Source organism: Phoca vitulina, unplaced genomic scaffold (genome assembly GCF_004348235.1).
Source record: "Phoca vitulina isolate PV1807 unplaced genomic scaffold, GSC_HSeal_1.0 scaffold5, whole genome shotgun sequence".
NCBI lineage: Eukaryota > Metazoa > Chordata > Mammalia > Carnivora > Phocidae > Phoca > Phoca vitulina.
Genome location: NW_022589708.1, coordinates 31,653,982 through 31,676,949, shown reverse-complemented (window position 1 = coordinate 31,676,949; position 22,968 = coordinate 31,653,982). Strand labels below are relative to the sequence as shown.

At 36.2% G+C, this 22,968-nt stretch overlaps 1 protein-coding gene across 9 annotated transcripts in view; it reads right to left on the bottom strand.

Annotated features, from left to right (window-relative positions):
• The window catches only part of TBC1D4 (TBC1 domain family member 4), a 178,914-nt gene that overhangs the window by 20,025 nt on the left and 135,921 nt on the right, over positions 1-22,968 (bottom strand). For 3 of the 9 annotated variants that reach the window (XM_032402845.1, XM_032402847.1, XM_032402853.1), the window contains exons 9-16: positions 21,652-21,726; positions 19,880-20,106; positions 17,886-18,050; positions 13,498-13,521; positions 7,575-7,732; positions 5,326-5,535; positions 3,628-3,630; positions 2,034-2,192 (exon numbers count right to left, since the gene is read on the bottom strand). In XM_032402845.1, the coding sequence (XP_032258736.1) occupies positions 2,034-2,192; positions 3,628-3,630; positions 5,326-5,535; positions 7,575-7,732; positions 13,498-13,521; positions 17,886-18,050; positions 19,880-20,106; positions 21,652-21,726 (1,021 nt within the window). The remainder of the gene's footprint in view (positions 1-2,033; positions 2,193-3,627; positions 3,631-5,325; positions 5,536-7,574; positions 7,733-13,497; positions 13,522-17,885; positions 18,051-19,879; positions 20,107-21,651; positions 21,727-22,968) is intronic. The other 6 variants (XM_032402846.1, XM_032402848.1, XM_032402851.1 and 3 more) reach the window with 4 other exon arrangements.

Sequence of the window (22,968 nt, the reverse complement as noted above, 5' to 3'; positions counted from 1 at the left end):
CCCAAGCACACTCCATGCTGAGTAGGGAGCAGACGCGGGGCTTGATCTCATGACCCCGAGGTCATGGCCTGCGTTGAAACCAAGATTTGGACACTCAACCAACTGAGTCACCCAGGTGCCCTCCCCCCAAAACATCTTTGTTTTTTATGCCAAAGAAAATGAAGTAAGCACTGGGAGGGAGAGAATTCAATTCTGTATAGCTCAGATATCCTACCTCACAAAGTATTTTCAGTTCAGGTAAACTGGATGGGGAATAGGTCTTTGAGCTCCCAGCTGATTAAGGAAGGTTTAATGACACTGATCTTTTTGAACTTCAGTACAATGTTTGCATAAACCAAAAGTATTATTGTCCAAAAGGTATAACTCAGGCTCACTGACATGATTTATAAGGCCCTCCACAATATACCTCCAACCTACCTTCTTCAGTTCCATTACCTCCCATTCTGCACCATACACTAAGTAAAAGAAGCATATGGTTATTTTCTCACCTCCAGTTTCTTGTTCCTACTGTTGTCTTATGGACTTCCAAGTTCCCCCACTTGATTGCACAGTGTTTTTCTATTCATCTTTTATGGCTGAGCCTGAATGCCATTCTTCCACTGAAGCTCTTTCTCACATCTCTAGGAGTAATCACTTCCTTTTCACATACTATTTGACACATACTCTAACATCACCATGTTGGATTAGCTCTACACTGCATGTTTGCCTATTTTCCCCACTTTGCTGGTGAGCTCCTTGAGAATAGCGAGCAAATGTTCATCTCTGTCTGATGAAAACCAAAAATATACTTGGCTACCTAAACATGTGTTGGACAAATGAATGATTACATGTAAAATGTCATTTTTTGGGTAACTTTCATTATTAGCCCATTAAGTGAATCTCTAATAACATAAGTGGGCTGTTTTATTATCCATCTAATAACAATTTTGCAAGAACGCAATTCACTTCAGCTAAATAAGTATTTGTTGAACATCTAACAAAGTACAGAGAATGGTACTAAGGATACTTCATCCCCGGAAGATGAATAAATCCATTCTCAGGAATTAGTCTCATTCATTTATTCATCCATGTATTCATTCAGTAAATAATTCGTGCAAGATGCTTTTTAGGTGCTAGGTATGCAGTGGTGGGGTAAGAAAAACATTAAACAAATATATACATAAACACAAAATTACCAATTATGATAAGCACAATTAAAGGGAAAGAATCATGAGAAAAAATAATAAAGTGAAAGTAATTTGTTTTGGTGGAAGAGAAAAAAGGGCATACTATTTCTGAAGAAATGGTATTTGAACTGAGAACAAAAAGATAATAGAATTCTCCAGAGTGGGCAGCAATCCCTTTGGGAAGAGGAATGTTGGGGCGCATGGGTGGCTCAGTCGGTTAGCGGTTAAGCATCTGCCTTCGGCTCAAGTCATGATTCCAGGGTCCTGGGATCAAGCCCCGAGGTGGGCTCCCTGCTCAGTGGGGAGCCTGCTTCTCCCTCTCCCTCTGCCCTTCTACCCCCTACTTGAGATTCTCTCTCTCCCTCTCCCTCTGCTGCTCCCCCTGCTTGTGCTCTCTCTCTCTGTCAAATAAATAAATAAAATCTTTTAAAAAAAGAAATTAGTTATTAAGAAAAAGGAAGAGGAATGTTTGAACACACTCAGATGGGCAAGGAATGGGGAGAGAAAGGAAGAGAGAGAAGGAGAAGGGATGGAAATAAAGGGATGATGGGAAATGGGGAGCAGGTAGAGATGTAAGAAAGAAGGAATGTAGGGAGAACTGGAGCATTCCATGCAAGAAACAGCCTGGGAGGTACACTGGGACCCAGAGTAGGTTCGGCCTCTCTGGAGCACCGGATACGAGTGTGGAGCCTGCCTGAGATCCTCTCTCTCTCCCTCTGTTCCTCCCACCGCTCATGCACGCACTCTCTCTCTCTCTCAAATAAATAAAATCTTAAAAGAAAAAGATTACTATGATGATCCAGCTGAAACTAATGTAACATTGTGCATCAACTATACTCAAAAAAAAAAAAAAAAGATCCAGAATACCTTCTTTAAGAGAAATATGAATATCTTCCATATCACATCTGATTTTAGCTCTGCAATTCAACAACTTCTTATCCCAGGTTATTAAGACCTCCTTCTGACATACACCAACTTCTTCATAGTCCAGTTTAACTTTTCTGGACTGGAGTTCATCTCTGCTTGCTAAGAAAAACAAAACAATTTATGTAAAACCCATGTATTCTGAAAACACAGTATTTTTAACATTTTGTTGTATTTGTAAAATCATACCAAAAGACTTTTAGGAATCAACCACTAACATCTGATCAAAAAGTAAACTTAAAAAAAAATCGAGAATACACGAACGGTTCCCAAATTTTGAGTCATTTCATGTAAAAAAGTTATCAGGAATAACTTCCTAAGGATGTTTCACTTATGTATCTTACAGATGGGAACTCTGCTAAGCATAAAAAACAAACCATGTTTGCTAGGCTCTACATTGCAATTTTTTTTGACAAATGTGGTAGCCTCAGAAGTAACAACTTGCATAATGTTAAACACCATTAATATTTTATATATGACATATAGGAGAAAACAATGCCTCCTGCTAACCTTAATTAGAGAAATATTTGACCATGAAACCCGATAAATTTTTATAACTATTTCCAGATACTAATACTGCCTTTAAAAACGCTAAGCCATGTGTCTCTGTGTTCATATTTAATAACCTTAAAGAGGAAACTTCATTTCACTGAAATTAACACTACTTCCATTTTTTAAAATAGTACAGAATTCTCTCTCATTTGATGGCCTAAAACATAAGCCCAGAGCTCATTTAAAAAAGGCCTCGAAGGGGCACCTGGGTGGCTCAGTTGGTTAAGCGACTGCCTTCAGCTCAGGTAATGATCCTGGAGCCCCACATGGGGCTTCCTGCTCTGCGGGGAGTCTGCTTCTCCCTCTGACCCTCCCCTCTCTCATGCTCTCTCTCTCTCATTCTCTCTCTCTCTCTCTCTCAAGTAAATAAAAATCTTTAAAAAAAAAAAAAAAGTGCCTCGAAAAGCAACTACTATCTTGATGTGTTCTTTATCTTCAATAACTGATTCCAAAAGGGAAAACGAAGGAAAAACATTTAGCTATTTTTTCTTCTCTTTCCTTAGGATCACACTGACCCAGAGTCTCTCAGATCAATGTGTATTCATTCAAGTTCACAGTGCTCAACCCCTTACCTTCTGCAACACAAATCTTTGTCATGCATCCAAAGTCCTCGACAGCACAAAAACAATAGCAGAATGAGTATTTCCCTTTACTTAGTGTGTTTGAAACCATTTTCAAAGAACTTAAATATCTTATAATACTGCTATTCAAGTAAGGCTAAAAGTTTCTACTTAAAAATCCAGACATAATCAAAAGTAAGTTTCATTACAAAATACTCCTCCTGGATACCACTAGATGGCTTTCTAGCAGAGTTTAGCTTTGCTTCTCATATTTGCTTTATATTTCTCTATGATAATCAAATAATTTTTTTTCAAGAAGTGGGTTCATTAAAGCGAATAATTAATATAACCCTATATGTAAGTTTACTAATGATTTTTTTTTTTTACACTGGACAAAACACATTTCCTTTTTTCCCCCCTGCAACCTTCTCTAGATCATTATTCATTTAAAATAATAATCAAGACCTATGTGCCAGCTTCGGGCCCTAAGGATAAAATGCTGGGTAAGAGCAGTCAACATCTGTCCTCACCTGGTTAACTAGGCAAAAAAACAAAGAACCATCAATAAATGATTATCCACTGACTAGAATTTTAAACAGCTCAACTATTTTTTGTCTTTGTTACTTAAGAAATACAGAACTAATAAGGGTTTCTGATCATATCTGCTAAATGTCACCTCTTGTCTTATCCTGAATATGAATGCAATTCCTCTCAAACTCTATAAAAGCTCGAGTGGGCATACCATTTATCACATCAACCTTTTAAAAGCTTTATCAATAACAATTAATTGGGGTTTTAATTTTAAAGAAAAGAAGATTCATTTGCTACGGTTATTTAAAACCTCATATACTTTCCATCCTGCCAAGAAAACAACCATAAAGAAAATACACTGTTGGCTTGCAAACTAAATATTGTTCAATTTAAAAACCAAACTGAGGGCGCCTGGGTGGCTCAGTTGGTTAAGCGACTACCTTCGGCTCAGGTCATGATCCTGGAGTCCCGGGATCGAGTCCCGCATCGGGCTCCCTGCTCGGCAGGGAGTCTGCTTCTCCCTCTGACCCTCCCCCATCTCATGTGCTCTCTCTCTCTCTCAAATAAATGAATAAATAAAATCTTTAAAAAAATAAATAAATAAATAAATAAAAAATAAAAATAAAAACCAAACTGAATAATAAGTGTAGTAAGAGGAACCTTAAGACAGGTGATGAACACAGAAATGTGAATGCCTGTACTAAAAAAGCTTTTTGGAAGACAACAATAAAAGCAAGCCAGAGAAAAACCTAGATTGTACATTTTCCAATAATCTTGTAAGTCAAAGGGCACACTTCAGCTAAATCTTTCATTTTACAAATGTAAAAAACAAGGTCCTTTTAGGTTAAGTGAATTGCCAAATATAATAACATGAATATGTTTTTTGAGTTTGGGTACTGCCTGCACGTCTCCTTATGTGTGCTTCAAACGGGGGTAAGCAACACTCTTTCAAAGTCTGGAGAACACATTCTAAAGCATTTGTTATTCATGAATTAAGCAGTAAAGCACCAGAAATGGCACAGTAGGTATTGTAAATTATCCAAATATAAATTTAATAAAGATTTGAATGTGATTTGTTAAATAGAAAATGTATAAAGCCAACAACAAAAAATAGGAACTTTGACTTGATAACAGGTAATTAGATAGTTGAACTGGGTACAAAACAGAATTTATTTGAAATAGGCACATTTCTTCTATTATAAATACAATGATCCTAAAAGTTGAATCAATTTCAAAAAGAAGAGAATGTGTTTTTTCATGTTTAAGGGTTTTTCTCCTAAGTCATGCACAATAATATTAAACTTTCAGTCATATCAAATACACTGACTCCACATTATCTACATCCTCTGTTACCCAAATATACTCTAAAGGTGTCTGACGTTTTATCTATTAAACAAAAATGTAAATATTTTAAGCTGAACATTCCCACGGCATAGCAACCTCACAAAAATAAAACTAAGCGATTATAGCCAGTAAAATCCTAGTAAAAGTGTATTCACATTCTGAGAATGGGTGGGGGAGGCTGGGGGTGGTTTTAACCTAAACTCTTCTGTTATAGTATCATATCATTTAGCCCTGTTTGAATGGCTAACCTTCAAGTTTCTGGTTTTCTTTCTCCATTCGAAGCAACAAGATTTGTTGGTGTATGGCTTTTCTCCACAAACTCCTCAGTTCTTCTGATTTCCTTCTTTCTTCAGCCTTCTCTGAGTCATCTTTGCCAGACGTGAATATAATCAGCGGTTCCTCCTCCATGGTTGGAGCAAGAGGGGACAGTGGTAGCAGTTCGTTCCTGTCCAGTCCATCTGCAGAGAAGAAAACAGTGAGAGGCATTCCTGACTAGTAACCCAGACGACGGAAGCTTTGTCTAGAACTGGTGTTCTCTCATCCTATCTTCCACCTTTAAAGCTTTTCACAAAACCACTTTCCCAGTAACTGCATTTCTGGAACTAACAATTTAAGTAAATTCACTAGACTAAATTCCCCTGCCAGATTTCCCTCTCGCAGTGAAATGAAAGCACATGCAATTTCGCCACTTCTTCTTTCTGCACAAAATGACCTATAAGATAGGTGCTCTAAAGTGAACTGGCATTCCCCAGAGCCCAACACTTCTGCAATTTATCTTTGTACATTCTCTGATTGTGCAAAGCAAAAAGATAACATGAGCAGGTAACAGCGATCTCCTAAAGGTCTCCATCTACCATCAGAGACCAGCAAGAGAAGAGCGGCTGAGCAACACTGGGCAGGTCTTGGCTCAGTCCCTCGGCTCACTCCTGCAACATTCTCTTACCCTATCCTGCAGCTCACTCTCTCCCTCTGTTCCAGGCCATCTTTTGCACTCCTGCCAATTATTTTCCTATTAACAAACGTGATTGTGTCTCTTAAAACATTTCAACGGTTGCTTGTATCTGAAAGCACAAACTCTAAATCACTGCAAATAGCATATAGACGGCTTCAGACTCTGGCCTCCTGGAACCCTTCCGGCCTCTTTCTATCTCCCATCCTCTGCTCCCATCATGCTGAATTTCTCACGATTCTCTGACCTGCAAAGTTCTCTCCAAAGACGTCAGAACTTTGATAGCCCCTCTTTCTGAAATATGCTTCTCCCAGCCATGAGTTTAAATATAACTTATATCCAACATCTCTGTGAAGCTTTCTCTGGCCACCCTAGGCAGAGTTAATTTTTTTCTCTAGGAATGTCAGTTGTTTTCTCGTTTCTTTTTCTTTACTGACTGACTTCTGCCCTTACCCTTTTTATTTATTTCCTTAATAAATAATTTTTAAAAAATTTTACTCTATAGCTCCTTTTCTAGCTTCTTGAATTGAATACTTAGTATATTTGAGTTTTGTCTTTCCTGATTTTAGAAATGGCCTCTAAATATCACTCAATGTTGATGTGTAGGGCTCTGAACATATTTTATTCCTTCTAGTTTCTAGTAGTTTTCAGTTGCCAAACACATGAAATATTTTAGTTGTCTTCCACTTCTTGATTCCTTTTTTTTTTTTTTTGCACTATAATCAGAGAATATAGTATGAATATTTATGACTATTTTTACTAAATTGCCTTTGTAGCCAAGTACATAATTAATTTTTAGGAATGTTCCATGTGTGCTAAGAATGAATGAACTTACCCTACAGCAGGCAAGGCTCTGTATAAATATTAGATCAAGCTTGTTTAATTGTATTTCTCAAATATTATATATATTTACCTTCTCTGTATTTAATTTTCAGAGAGGAATATGTTAAAATCTCCCATGACAGCTACTGATTCATTTCTCCCAAACGTTCTGTAAAGTCCTATTTTCTAGCTTTCAAGGCTGTGTAATTATGCATGTTCTCATCACTGTTGCATCTTTGTTTATTGTTATATTTACTTTGCCCTTTTGGATGTCTCTGCTTTAATTTCTAATAGGTCTAATATCTTTTGGTTGATATTTTCCTAGGGTATCTGTATCCATTTCTCTATCATTCAACATTTCTATGGCACTTTGTTTTATATGTGACTCTTGTAAAAGCATGGGTTAAATTTTCTAATAATAAAAAGATCTATGCTTTTCTAGCACTATCATAGTGCTCAGTCTGGGAAACTTACTCATTCACTCATTCACTCAACAAGCATTTACTGAATGTCTAATATGTTCTAATGATAACTGAGAAGCTAACCATTTACTGAATGTCTAATATGTTCTAATGATAACTGAGAAGCTAACCACTGTATCAGATACAGAAACAAGTTATTTCTCTACTGTAATCACTTAAATCTCTTTGTACCCAAAGCACTGCATTCCATTCCCTAGTTTATGATACCGGGAAGGCGTAATTCTTTAGTGTGTACCACACAGACCCTGCTGCATCGCTGAGGGAGATTTGTTCATGGGAGAAGCAACCCTGAGAAAAATGCGCTGCCGCCAGGAGATTCGACGAGGGGTAACAGGGGTTCCTCCAGCGTTTAGGGATTCATTACTGCAAGTAGACGAGGTCCTTTTTCTCCCTTCTCCATCGCTGTGGAAAGCAAATAAATACGTAACTTGCAAGGAGAACCACAGAGATGGACTGCTCCACGACATGGTAGCACAAGCCATTCACAAGTTCTGCCATGGGCAAGCACAAGCCTCGGGCAACATGGCGCAATGCGTCACTAGGCACACCGGTCACCCAGGCCACCATATCCTAGGAAAAATGCAACCCAAGCCACAGCCCAGTCATGAGAAGCTCACCGGTTTCTACTCATTCCACAGAAGCCAACCATTTCAAGTCCTAACCTGAGGAACAGAAGTATGTATACAGAGGAGCAAAGATTGCTTAAGGAATTAACTCAGGCTTTGGTAAAAAAATTTTAAAGTGTATTCTAATCAATGTAAGTATTCCATAGAAGGCTCATAAAGAGCTTTCCTACACTCTTATAGAAAAGGCTGATAAAGACAGCTTCTCACTGCCTGTGGCTGTTAAGATCTGTCTACAAATTGCGAGCCACCAATATCTGGATCATGGCAGAAAGGAACCTGAATAAACGTGGAACAGTCAAGCTTGGGATTATTATTAGGTGATATATTAAGAAAAAACTGTCAATAAGATTGGCTACGTTAAGATAAAAAATATGCAACATTTCTTTATAGCAGGACTTCACAGAGACTGTACTATGCTGGTATGCATTATGACTCCCCAAGAGTGAAGTAATATATAGATACGCCCCCACTTATTTAAATCATTTGACCCCATAATCACCTTCTCCAATTTTGGGGGAGTTTGAGGGTGTGACATCTTTCTACATTAGTGCTTTATGAAACAAACATGTGGAAATGCTGATCTGCTCTAAAAATGTCATTTCCTAGGAAAGAACATTCTAAGTTATGCTAGGCCCATCTGCAATAAAAGGTCATTATGACTCAAACTTACTTCTGAGACCAATTATGATAGCAGCTGGAACACCGTGTAGGAACTGTGACTGTTAGTGGTGGTAATATTAAGTTTCAAAGCGTCTGAGCTTTCCTGAGAAAATGATGAAGATAACAATATTTACAGGGGGTGATACCACCAAGTGAAGATACGGGACCTTTAATGGAGTCAAGAAGAGTCAGTACTTAAGTCGGAAAGGAAATGGAGCAAGAAAAGCCACCACCCTGCCTCAGTAATACTGAGGCCACCAACAATCAGGAGAGCAATTCAGCACCTGCCTGTCTTCGTTTTATTTATTTTTCGTACTCATGGACATCAGGTAATTCCGTTATCTCTAATCATGATCTATCTGCCTAGAAATATTCCTTCTGGATTAGCTAAACTAAGGTTAAGTGAGAGACATACCTTTGAGCTGCTACACAGTTAGCAAGTGTCATGATATATTATACTTCAGAAAGCAGCTGATGCATATATCTGAACATAGTCAAACCCCCTTTGTTATGTATCCTAGATAAAATTTTAACCCCAGTATGTGTCCATGGTTCAAAACTCCCTGTAATACTGAATAAATATGTTCACCTTTACTTCCACTTTGGAAAGTATGAATTCAAGTATTTCCCTTTTGGAAACTGTGATTTAAATGTTCTGTAAATAACAATTATATTCTGATAAACACTCCTGACGTACTCTGTATCTTCATTTTGGTAACACTATCTTACTGGCAGTTAGTTGCTAAATGTCCAGTATTCATGGATGTATTTCTAGCTCCTGGTACAGTAACTAGAAAATAATAGTAAGCACTTAACAAATGTCCATTGCATAAATTAAAATTGTAAAACCAAATGAAACATTAACTCAGAAGTTTAAGTAAAATGGACAAAAAAAAATCATATTGTCTAGGCTAACAGGTTAGGAATAAATAAAAGAATACCTTTTTAAAACCCTGTGTTGGTATAGCATGACTTGTAAGTCTTTCTGGCAAAAAAGTTCTAACAGCTCTGTACTTTTGGGAAACAAAAGTGGATGGCACTGGTAGGTATTGACAATGATGACAGTGTTAGGAAACAACTGAAGGCATCTTTCTTCCAAGTAAGTGTTATTCCTGTCCTATGTAAGAGCATCTAAAAGCTAAATGAAAGACTTCTGTAAAAGTACCTATTTCAATATGCCTCATGGGATAAATGTTCAATTAATTCCTCTTGACTTTTTAGCAGCTCTACCAAACAAAACTAGAGTAAACTAAACCAAAGGATTCTGTAACTTTTATATTTTAATGCTGGAATTAAAACATCTTTTAAAAATCGCCTTCCAATTCACTGTTGATGACATATCAAATGTCTAGATAGTACTAAAAATAAAACTGAATTTCTATCAATTTCATTATTGTCTCTAAAATATGTGCTTTTCGGGGAATAGGTTAGAAAACAGGTCCATAAAGTACCCCTCATATTAGCCCGTTACAATTTTGAAAGTTTCATAACATCTAACATTTTATATCCTATGATCTATATAAATCGCCAAATGACACATTTTCTTCCAGGTCCAGAATTTAATGGTCAGAACTTATAAGCCAAAAATTAGCAGTAAAAATATAAGATAATGATATATTGAAAAGAACTTCCATAACAAACCATTGACCCTTTATCTTGTACTAAAAAAGGGCATCCTGAAAAAGCAGGTTGGTGGCTGAGATAAGGCAAGAGCTGCCCTGTTTCACTTAATTAGAGAAACCATGTATCCAGAAGTCAGAGTCCAGATAAGGGTTTCAACAGTAGTGCATATATGCAGCTTACCAAAGCTTACCTTTTGATTTACATTTGCTCAGCAATCTGACTTTCCTAAGGTGGCACCTGCATTGTCGTAAGCATTTTACAAGTATGAACTCATTTTATCCTCATAAAAACCTTATGGGGTAGGTGTTATTTCTGTTCCCATTTTTAGTGAGAAAACTGAGGTCTAAGTAACTTGCCCACAGTTCCACGGATAGTAACTGGAGCAGCCAGGATTCAAACCCAGGCAGTCCGAATTCAGACGCTTACGCACTGCAGTTTATCACGCCAATGTAAATACTCTCTGTGTTAGTTCAGACAAAGCACTATCGGGCCATAAAACTAAAGCTGTCCGGACCCCAAGTATCCTGTGTGTTCTAGTGAAAAAAAAAAATCAGTCTCTAACTAGCATTAAGTCTTTTGATCAGTATACCTTTTTCTATTTTTTAAGGGAATAAAGTCATTTATTTCAGCAGAGAAATAACTTCAAAGTATTAGGTGTTCATTTATGCAAGTGTCTCATTTCTTCTTTGCTTTTGAAATAACTCCATTCCAAAATGCAAATACTTTTTAAAATAATAGGATCAAATAAAAAACACATTAATATGGTGGACTATACATATATTAGTGTATTAATTATCTTTACATTTTTTTAAATGATAAAACAAATTACAACCATTTCCTATTTTTTTCATATAGTCTTTTCCCTCTTGCTTTTGCATTTTGGAACATCAACATGCACATTATAAAACTGCTTCCCAAGAGACATATTCAGAAAAAGTATTTTGTGCCAGAATTACCTCTATTGAAAATTTATGACATTAAAAATGAATAACTAGGAAGGGAATACAATGTGGAGAATTCCCACATATTTTTCTAGTGGTGTATTCTATATATACTTCCTATTACCAAGCACCAATTAATTAAGGACCACAATCCGAAAGGCACCAATGAGAGCTTTAGAAGGAGAGGAAACATCCCATCTTACATGTTATCACCCTGTAGGCTGGGAGGCATTTCCAAGTCCTTCTGGACACAGCATGAATTCAAAGCTATGGATATGATATGACCCCTCCCACAAAGCTTCAAGATAACTTTTTAATACATCTTTGGCCAAGCAGTTAGACCCTTCACGACATCAACTATTAAATTAACATTATACTTCTATGTTAACACAGAATTTTTAATGCATACTTGTCTGCTTTAATAACAATTCACCAGATATTCTATATTCTATGAAATGAAGATGTTTTAGTGACCACTCACAGGGACTCAACTTTAAGGCTGCAGTCATGTTTTATTCCGCCCCCCCCCCCACATCCCCCCTCCCACCCCGGGCAATACAACCTTTTCACAAAAGTCCTGAGCCAGAACCAGTTTACAAAGGTGTTATTCTGCTGAGCAGCAAACTGCCCGCCATCCTCCAGCCCCCTAACCCCCATCGAAAACTACCAGCATCAAGTCCAAAAAATGACTAATACTGATTTAAAGCTACATCTAAATCACAATGTTTTACAACTCAAGATGGAAACAAGACTTGATTAATGTGATAGCAACTATGTGACAGAAATCTGAAAAAGCATTCTCTTTGTAAATGCCTCAAGAAAGACTCATGGAACAACATAGTGATGAAACTTCAGCTTTTCGCACAGGATCCATAGTATAGTTTAACTCCTAATCCCATCAGGTACATTAATAGTTATCTAAGTCCTGGCTTTCAACTGGGGGCAATCCTATCATTCTATGGAAAATCTTGACTAATTAAATAAAATTGATATTGAACTAATCTAATGGAAAGCTATATGTAGCATCTGAGCTATGAATCAGAGATAGATTAATCAGTGGAACAACGTGTAAAACAAACAAGAAGAATGAGAAAAACAGTTTTATTTCATAAACTCTACATTGAATGCAAATTTTTAAAAGATCAAGTTCTTTGCACTGGAATTTAAAGTATCTCTGGGTAGCAAGCTCATTTGCTTACTCACATCCCTAAAACCTGAAATTAAGAAAATAATATCAAGCAAGATATAAAACATCCCTGGGCCTCAATCTAACCATATGTAAAGTAAGGAAATTATAGGCCGAATGATTTCTAAAGTAATAAACAAACTTAATTCTATACCTATAGTAGAACCTAGAAAGACACACAGTAAAACTAACATTTCCATTAGCTCTTAAAAGTAGATAAGAAGTATTATTTAAACGTCTTACACCCAACCATTATAAAGTGACGGTTATAAATCTCAGTCTTATCAGTGTGGCCAAAATAATTTTCTTTTTTCTCCTTTCTCTTTTCTCCTTCTTTTTCATTCTAGTTCAATCTTTAATATGTGTTTTCACTCCAACTGGAAAGAAATCTAAATGTTAGTGGCTCCAAATAGGAAGATGGGCATGTCTGTTTCATTGGATTCCTGACATAAGCTAAGTATAGAAACTAGAACAAAGCAAAAACTAATCATTTTCCATTAAGTTGTTCAGCAATGATTTTGGATGTTTACCAAAAAACATGCGGGTCAAGAGGAAGAGATGTCATTACAGATGTGGTCAGACTTCCATATTAAGGAAGGAGGTGTTTTCCTTTGTCCAGACCAGTGGGAGGTCTGGCAGGCCTGAGCAGTATCTCAAAATAACCAATGTGTCAAGAATTAAGGTGAAAGGAAATAGATTAACAATCCTCTTTGGGTGAAAACCAGATTAAATTTCATGAGTATGTTTCTTTTAGGTTGCTCATTTCTGCATCTTCTCAGGATTTGAAATAAACTCCTTATATATACATGCGTACCTCCAAATGAGCAAATTCATGTCTATTAATTCAGAATTTAAATTGGGCTTTGATTGAAGGCCACAGCACAGTACTAAGGAATTGTCAACATGGAATAGAGTAGAAACAGGATTTCCGTTTGCAATCAACATTTTAAATGATCCTTTGTGATCTTTGATTACACCAGGCATCACATTTTCCCTACTATATAACCATCATAGCACTGGAATGTTGGCATGCATTCACGAGACAGCCAAAACTGCGTTTTAAACTGAGAGTGATATTCAGTTGGAAGAATTTATGAATTTTTATAAGAACATATTTAAACCTCTAATCACCTTGATTCTGAAGCAGTATCCTGTCTAGTACAACAGGAAAAGAAGGAACGACATTAGCACACAAAGAGAGATACATGTCCAAAATCAGGATTTAGAATAAAAAGGCATTCCCATTAGTCATCAATAAGGCATAGATAAGGCAATAATGAACCATGAGTTATGATATTACTATTTTTATCAGTGAACACAAGAGAACTACATGAACCAAAACTGTACCACAAAGTACTTCATCAGCAAAAATCTTATTTTCTCACTGACAAGTCTTATAAGTGAATAGAAGTAATGATGATCATTTTACTTTTGACCAATGAACTTCAACATAAATGAAAAGGATATATTATATTTGATAAATGAATATTATATAAATATACTATATCATCACAATTATAGTTTAGTCACTAAACAATGAAATAACATTAAATTTTTAAAAATTAATTCAAAGGTAGAACAAAACATATGCTTATTCCTTTTCCTTAATCATTTCAATGCTGCGCAGATAAACCTACTTATCAATAAACCATGATATTAAAAACATCTTGTCTCCTTTTTCTCAGCCTGCTTAAAAACAGTAACCTCACATGCTTTTAATAATTCAGAATAGAGGTCCTAGAGAAGGATGCTTAATCTGAGTTTCAAATTTCAAATTAATAGGCTTTTTAAAAAGTAGTATATGTTAGCCCATATGCTAACCTACTCTATACCTTATTTGACTATGCATAGAGATACAACTAATAAAATATGAGATACTCAAGTGAAAAGAAAATTATAATTTATAGTATTCTGAACTTCCTCCCCTTACCATTCTGAATAGTTCCAGATATTATGCTAATTGTGTGCACATAATGTTCTCTCTGAAAGCAGTGATGAGAAATGTAGATTCAGAAATCACTGGGTTAAAACCATGCTCTTGAATATCCTTATTCTTAGGAAATATATACTAAAGTATTCAGAGTAAAGGGACATGATATATGCAACCTATTCACAAATGGCTTAGAATAAAGATACATGTATGCATATATTTACATATATACATATGTATATACATATATTTACATATATATTACATGTACATATATTTACATATATATGTAAATGGATAGAGGGAATAATAAAGAAAATGTGGCAATTTTTAAAGTTGATGAATCTGGATAAAAGGTTTGCAGGAGTTCTCCATAATCTTTTTCAAATTTTCTGAAATTATTTCAAATTTCTGAAATTATATCAAAGTACAAATTGAAAAAAACACCCTCTCCAAGACTGTAACTAGTAAATTTATGTCCAAGTGACTTACTAGATGAAATAAACCTATTAGAATTTTGTCCAACAATTTTACTACTGTGGATGTAGTCCTCAGTAATGCATAGATATGCACAACTAATAATATATAGGACTACTTTTTTTTAAAGATTTTATTTTGTTAAGTAATCTCTACACCCAACATGGGGCTCAAACTTATAACCCGAAGATCAAGAATCAGACACTCTACTAACTGTGCCAGCCAGATGCCCCAGCAGTACTCTTTCAATAACCAAAAACTAGGCGCCTGGGTGTCTCAATCGGTTAAGTGTCCGACACTTGATTTCGGCTCAGGTCATGATCTCAGGATCATGAGATCAAGCCCCGTGTTGGGCTCCGTGGTAGGCATGGAGCCTGCTTTAGGATTCTCTCTGTCCCTCTCCCTCTGCCCCTCCCACTGCTCACACTCTCTCTCTAGATAAAAAAAAAAAAAAAATAACCAAAAACTAGAAACAATCCACATGTCCACTAGCAAAAAATAAAATAAAATAAAATAAATTGTAACATATTAAATGGAATACCATACAGCAATAAAAAATTAATAAAGTGCACATAAAAATGGGAATGAATCTCACAAACTAAGGTACAACAAAAGAAACCAGAATAAAAGAATATATGCGGTATCATTCCATTTATATAAAGTTCAAAACCAGGCAAATATGAACTATGGTATTAGTGGTCAGGAGGAGGGGAAGTAATTGGGTGGGAAAAGGCGAGGAACTGTGGGAATGCTGATTGCATTTCAGTTATTGATGGAGTAGTGACACGGGAGTATTCACTCTGTGATAATCCACTGAGCTGTATCCTCATGACTGGTGTACTTTTCTATGAAAATAAAAATTTTAAGTCTCTTTTTGGCCTACTGATTCTAGGCTTGTCAAATTACAAAAAAAATAAGTAAATAAAAAATGTACAGATGCTATAGAAAAATGTACAAAAATGTGCTCTCTGATTTTTAGATTTTCTCAGAGCCAAGAAAATACTACAAAGTACAGAAAACAGGATTACTTTTAATGATCCTACAAATTTAAAAGTTCCCCACATTTCAATATATCACTTCAAGTAAGATAGCTAAAAAAGTGGAAATTTTCAATGCAAAACTAATATATACTTACCTCTGACTTCAATATCCTTCTATTAGAATGAGGTACAGAGGACTAAGAAACGATAAACAAGAATAATGCATACACTTAAGCAAACCACTGAAGATGAATATGTAACACCCTACACTATAAATAATCTAAACACTGCAAATAATCTAAGAAAAAGTCACCGTTTTGGTATTCTATGTCCTGTTCACAGCTAACCTTTGACCTCAATGGCTTTTCCTAATTGTCACTTTCAGGCATGCTTCTGTTTCCAGAAGAAAACTGGGATTGTCCAGATGCTCACTTTAACTAACAGAACAATAAGAAACTGCCAACATGTTTCACTGGAAGTGTTGTATTCCTATTCATAGGTAGTACTATGGAGATAAGGCAAACTGATATTTTTATATATGTACATTCTTGGTTCTCTCAAATCACGGCATATTCCATACATATTATACTGTTTTTGTAGCTAATTTCTTTTAACTTCTCCCATAAGGTTGTCCTTGAAAAACCTCTTATTTATGTTTTTAATATTTATTTTTTAAAGTAATCTCTACACCCAACGTGGGGCTCAAACTCATGACACCGAGATTTAAGAGTCGCATGCTCTACTGACTGAGCCAGCCAGGGTCCCCCAGGAAAAAAACCCTTAAAATCAGTTCGTCATTAACTTTCTTCACTAGAAACTCAATGTATGAACAGGACTTTGTACTAATTCAGAGGAAATTCAAATTCAAATTGTTTTTAATCCAATATTAACTATCTTTCTTGGAGTGAAAACAGTTGGCATACATAGACAAAGAACACTCAGTGATAATTCAAGAATTAGTCTAATGTAACCAGTTACTGAAGGTTACCCAGTTAAATGCTAACTTTTGGGATTCCTTAAGTCTGAAAGAAATGAGGCCAAAAGAATATCCAAGAAAATCTTAGTGGCACACAGGCTGATTGATAACAGGTATCCCTCTCCTTGACTGCAAGAATTGCCAAATATCAAATGCCTAGAATCAACCCAAATGTCTATCAGCAAGTGAGCGGATAAACTGTGGTATATGAATTGGAACACTATACAGCAAAAAAAAAAGAAGAAAAAGAATGAGTCAAGCTACACATAAAAACCTGAATGAATATCACAAACTTCTAAGCCAGCAACAATCAATCCGTTTAAAAGAATTCCCAAGTTAATTCACCACTTTCCAGAGGCTGTCAATATCCCACTAATAATTTGGATAATCAGTAAGATTTCATAACTTTAAATTTTTAAAAAAGACAATTCCCCAAAAATCACTGTATCTAATTTCATGTAGCTAAAAGCTCAAAGAAGAAGATTTAAAAGGCTATATATATTTTCAATATTGGGAACAAAACAAAATCAAGTATCTATAAGATTCAAGAAATCCTTCATGCTCTCTGAAAGTTGACATCAACACGATAATATACTCATTATGTAATTACACCGAGTTTCAGAGAAGTAAATCTATGTCATTGAAAACTCAAAAAATGCCTAGGAAATATTCTATATACTTAAAAATAAAAATATATCATATCCATCACTTTAGTACACATGTTTAAATCAGTGGGTTTTTAGTACACATGTTTAAATCAGTTTAAATCACAAATATCATATATCCAGAGAGGCTAAGAAAAAAAAGCACGATTTGGGGGGGAGATTTGTTTAGTATGTGTTAGCACCCAGGCTTGTTGCAAACAATACAAAGCTTAGACTCTGGAGCATACAGCGAAGAATCACACAAATAGTACAAAAAGATATAACTCAAAAAGTAAGATAATCATGTTGTTAAAAGCTTTAAAACACTGGTTTTAAAAGTTTTCTTGATAAAATTCATTGGAATTGAAACTGACATATCAGAAATGGATTAGAACAAGCACAGCATACGGATGCATACAAGTCACTCCAAAATTCATCAGCCACTTTTTAGTAACATATCAGTATATCACTGCAGAAAACTTTGCTTTGCAAACAGAGGACACTGATCTCACCTGATTTCATTTTCATACTGTGGGGACAGTCTACCTGAATTCTGGTAAAAGCTTTTCAGGAAAGAGGGGGCAGTGAAGGAAGGGGCAGAGAAGGAAGTATGTAGACTTGGAAGGCTGGAGGAAGAGTTACTCTCCTTGTGCATGCGCCGCACTGATGGAAGAATGCTGAGTACAGAAAACACAGCAGATTTGTCTTAATTTAGATTTCGGCAAAAATCTTCATTCACTATGAAAAAGCATTATAAACAGGTTCTTGCTATTAATTTAAGCTTTCCTTTTAAAGTTCAGGGCTGGATCTTCTATGGAAAGAGGGGAGCATGCAGTCGTCTCTTTCGATGACCGTGTCCTAGCTCACTCTTCACAAACTGAATTCCTCACCCAGCATGACCAACCAGACGTGTTTGTCTCTAAAAAATTCTTCACGATTTTAGGACAAACGGTGTTTGTTTTTACATGCAAAAGATACCTCAAGGGAAAAAAAAAAGTAGGAAAGCAGAAATAATTACAGGAAATACGTTCCTGTGACAGATTATCAGTAGTTCAAAGACTTAGCTATTTTAAACATATAAACCCTTCAAAAAATTTAGGAACAACATGTTTGCTTGTCGGAAGCCGTCATAATACCTCTGGCTTAACAAACATGAACGTCTCTGTTCTCCCTGCAGCCTGTGGGGCTGTGTGTCCACAGTTTGCTCTGAATCCTTGGACCTCCTCCACTGACTGCTCTTTTCAGAAGATTCTCTTCCTAGCAAGTTTTCACAATAGCACAAATAGCATCTTTTCATACTGACAAGAATTATTTGAGCATCTACATTATAAGATGTAAGGAGAAACAGAGAAATCATTTATAAGTCTAAAATAATGTTTTAAATTCTTGATAACTTTTCCTGCAAAAAACAGACTTATTGCTTTGTATAAATATAAATATAAATACAAATATAAATATAAATATAAGTGAAGGGGTCATTAAAAATGATATACACATTCTTGATATACCCATGAATACTTAATCTTTTTTTAGAAAAGCAAATCTGAGAAAAATTAATTTTGTTAATCTCCTTTATTTTCATATGTTCAAAATATCTATCTTATTTCTAAGTATCGAATCAGTCAAAAAACAACACTGACAATAAAATAGTATCCTTAAAAGAAATGCGGGTAAATTTGATAACAACTAATGAGTTCTGGGTTTTCCTCCAACTGGGATCACTATCAGATTCTGTTTCCTGGCTCAAACTCACCGGCAAAGAAGAGAAACAAAATTAATTCTAGGATATAAATTCTAATATGTGCTACAAAGGAAGAAGTAAAACCATTCTGCAATTCTGGATTTACCCCCTTTATTATATCTTTCCAAATGCCAAACAATTTTGCTGAATTATTTTTTAAATACCATCAGATCATTTCTAATGGACACTTCCTGACAGTTATGATATGTGTATTCTTCTTTACAGACATCCTTTTATTCTAGATAAAATTTTTAATAATTTTCATTTTTGGCTTTAATTCATTATGAAATATGGCTAAATTTTATCACAGGTGTGAAGGTAACTCAGGCGCTTTTTTTTTTAACCCTTGTATTTTATTACAGGCTGACAGGAAGTCCTACTGCTATGCAGGTGATTTTCAAATTTGCTGACTCTTTCATTAGAGCCATCATCAAGAAGCCACTGAGTAACGTGTTGTCACCAAGTTTTTCAGAGAAAATAATTGCATAATATCTTGTTTTCTCCATTTTTCTGGGGAAGAAAAATGTCTTCATCCAAAATGCTTTAACTCTTGGGGTGTACCTTAAATCTTGCCTTGTTTCCTTCATTAACAAAGGTTTTTTTTTTTTTTATTAATGAAGGTTTTTATATTTCAATTTATTTTTCTGGTCTTTCTAAAGACAAAATGTTGGCAGCATGAAGTCACAACAGATCTTGACTCCATGTTGATCAAAACAGGTGACAGGACAATTTTATTTCACTTTCCAGAAAGAGGTTTGGACTCACCTGCACTGCTCGCTGGAGCTCTGCCTCAGAAGAGGGGAGCGAACACCATGAGCTCTCCCATCCTGCAAATTCAGCTTTCTCTTTGTGCTTGAAGGTGGGTGGCTGAACGTGTGCGCCCGTCTTCGAAACTGTGGGGAGTCTGAATCCTCTTCAGGGAACGTTTGCCAAGCTGAGGACAGTGGGGAGGCTGGTGGTGTCCCCGGTGGAGAGTCTCCTGGTGAATAGTCCTGAAAAGCAAGTTGAAGTGAGGTCTTTCTTTCCTACATGGATCATGGCAGACCTGCTTCAACACACAGCTCAAAAGTGACAGGGTGCCTCTTCTTCCTCCAGAGTCATGACAAAACTTTTTTATTTTTTTCGCTCAATCCATGCTGAAGGCTAATCAGTATCACCACCACCCATTTCTTCTGATAAGCAGCTATAACACAGCATCCGTAAAGATAGGCAGAAAGTGAAAAGAATGATAAGAAAAGGTATTCTTTCCCCCTAACACTTTGTGGTAAAATGCTATGGTTACTGTACTTTTCTCATTGTTCACAGAAAGATGAAAAGGCATCATGACCAAAAGAGGGTGGAGTCTGTGTTTACATATCTACTGATTTCCGTGACATATCGGCCGCATGCTTCCTGCACTGTCAAAACAATACCACAGTGCTTGAGTGTCCAAGTTCCATGGCAAAGCCTTCAGGAAAATAAAATAAAGCCTGTTAAGCACCTTCCTTCACTGTGGATGTTTCTCTCCAACGACATGTTCCCTGAGGTAAAATTTTTTTAAAAGACATGGAAAACAGGAAATGAATGAAAAGTGAGCTATGCCGGAATGCCTCTCATATTGCATGGGCAGACATCATAAATCTCTCAATTTAGACAGGTATGCTGTTTCTACTTTCCAAAACAGGTACCACTGCAGAAATGTTTAGCTTGATAAACATGGCTTAGGGTTAACAGACTCAGAGCGAGACTGAGTCTGTCGCAATTCTGTCAACACAAAGTTCAGTAAAAATATTTTAATATTTTCCTTAAAAAAATAGGTTGCATAGACCTCAGGTTACATATCGCATGATCCAGGAAGCAGGAAATCAAACCTACTGAGAACTATCTATGAGATAAAGAGGAGCCTAATGTGACAGTTAAAATGGGGAGGGAGGGAATGGGGGGGGAAGTAACACGGGGACAGAACAAAACATAAAAAGATCACTGTATAAGTGCTGGAATTACACGGCTTATTTTTCTGTGGCTTTGGATCAACAGTTGCCCAAATACTGTCCTCCCAAGCATACTATCTCCAAACAGTAAAAAGCCTGATAGCTGGGAAGAGGATGTGTTCTGTCCTAACACAAGAAAGGGGCGGCTGAGCAGAGAGCAACATGATACTATCCAGAGCCTTCTTATTTAAAACAATAGTATTTTTAATTTATTTTAACATTAATTCAATCCCTGAAATTTAATTTTAATAATAATGAATAATTGTTAAAAGTCATAAAGGACTCAGAACAAAATGATGGAGTGATATTACCATATCAGTGTTGGTTTTTGCCAAGTGGCAATTAGTACTAAAAATGGGAACTGAGGGACGCCTGGGTGGCTCAGTCAGTTAAGCGTCTGCCTTCAGCTCAGGTCATGATCTCAGGGTCCTGGGATCGAGTCCCGCATGGGGCTCCCTGCTCCGCGGGGAGACTGCTTCTCCCTCTGCCTCTGCCTCTCTCTCTATCTCTCATGAATAAATAAATAAAATCTTTAAAAAAAAAAAAATGGGAACTGAGATGGGTTACCTTCTCCGAAGCAAGACTGTTGGATCGTTCAAAGCTGTCCATACTTCCAAGCCGACCTCTCATTCTGTTAGCTCCCTGAATGAAGAGAATAAAATTCACTTGTTGGTATGGTTTAAATTTTTACTTTAAAACTATAAAAGGCAGTCACCTCCTTAGGTTAGCCTTAAATGGATCCTTCTGCAGTTTGCTCAAATTTGTCAGCAGTATTCACAGCTATGTCTGCACGGTAAAGAAAATAACCTATTTACACTGCTTCTAAATCAGTCATTAGATAACTAGATACTCAGACCAAGCTTTTTGAAGTTACCCTGGTTATAAGGTTAAACATTCTTCATTCATAAGATCAGGAGAACTGGGTTAAGATCAGAGAGTGCCCCATTTGCTTTATGTCTCGTACAGATAAACACAACCATGGAAGGCAGAACACACAAACCACAACAGTTATAGAGAAAATGATTTAATACATGCAACCTCCACACAACCTAGATGGCAAACATCATAGTTCCCATTATAGGATTATAACAAACAGGTTTTTCAAAACTGTGTCATAAAATGTATAGACTTAGCTTCATTCATTCTTCCACAATGAAAACTACATCAAGAAAGTATTTCTCTGTAGAAGACTATACATCAGCCTGCTTCAATATTGGTTCTTGTTTTTCTTTTCATGGTTGTTTGGTATGAATTTCATGGATGATCTGAGAAAGAGGAACTGAAGCGATCATCTCATCTACTACATACTTTACTGTTATTACAACTCCTATCTTGTACAATCTGTTTTTCATGTAGTCAACAAGTGCCTCGGCAATCACGATTTTATTACAAAAGTCACCCACAGAACTTGGTGTGGTCAAACATCACATAATCCATCAATTGCAATTTTTTTTTTCTTTTTCTTTGAGCTACCCATTCTAGAAATTGGTCTTTCTGCCCTACTCTAGACAGGGTGCAATTTAGACTTTCCCAGTAATTTTCTTTACTATCAACCTAGACATCTCCTTTAATACTACCCTATGTCGAAATTTGTGTCTTTGATCTCATGTGTTCCTTTTTTTTTAGTTTACTTCTTCATTCTGGCAGAGTACACACTCCAGGTTCCTTCTGAGAAAGGGAGATTGGGGTATTTCCTCTTTGTGTAATTCCTACCATTTGGCTTTTGGATCTTCAGACTGAACCTTTAAGTTTTTCCCTTGTCCTCCTATTTTCCATTTCTTCGTCATTTTGCTTTACTTTCTGGAAGAGTTTTTCAACTCTCGTGCCCCAGACTTCTGTTGAATTTTTCTTTTTATGTCTACTACCAGAAAGTTTTAACAGTTC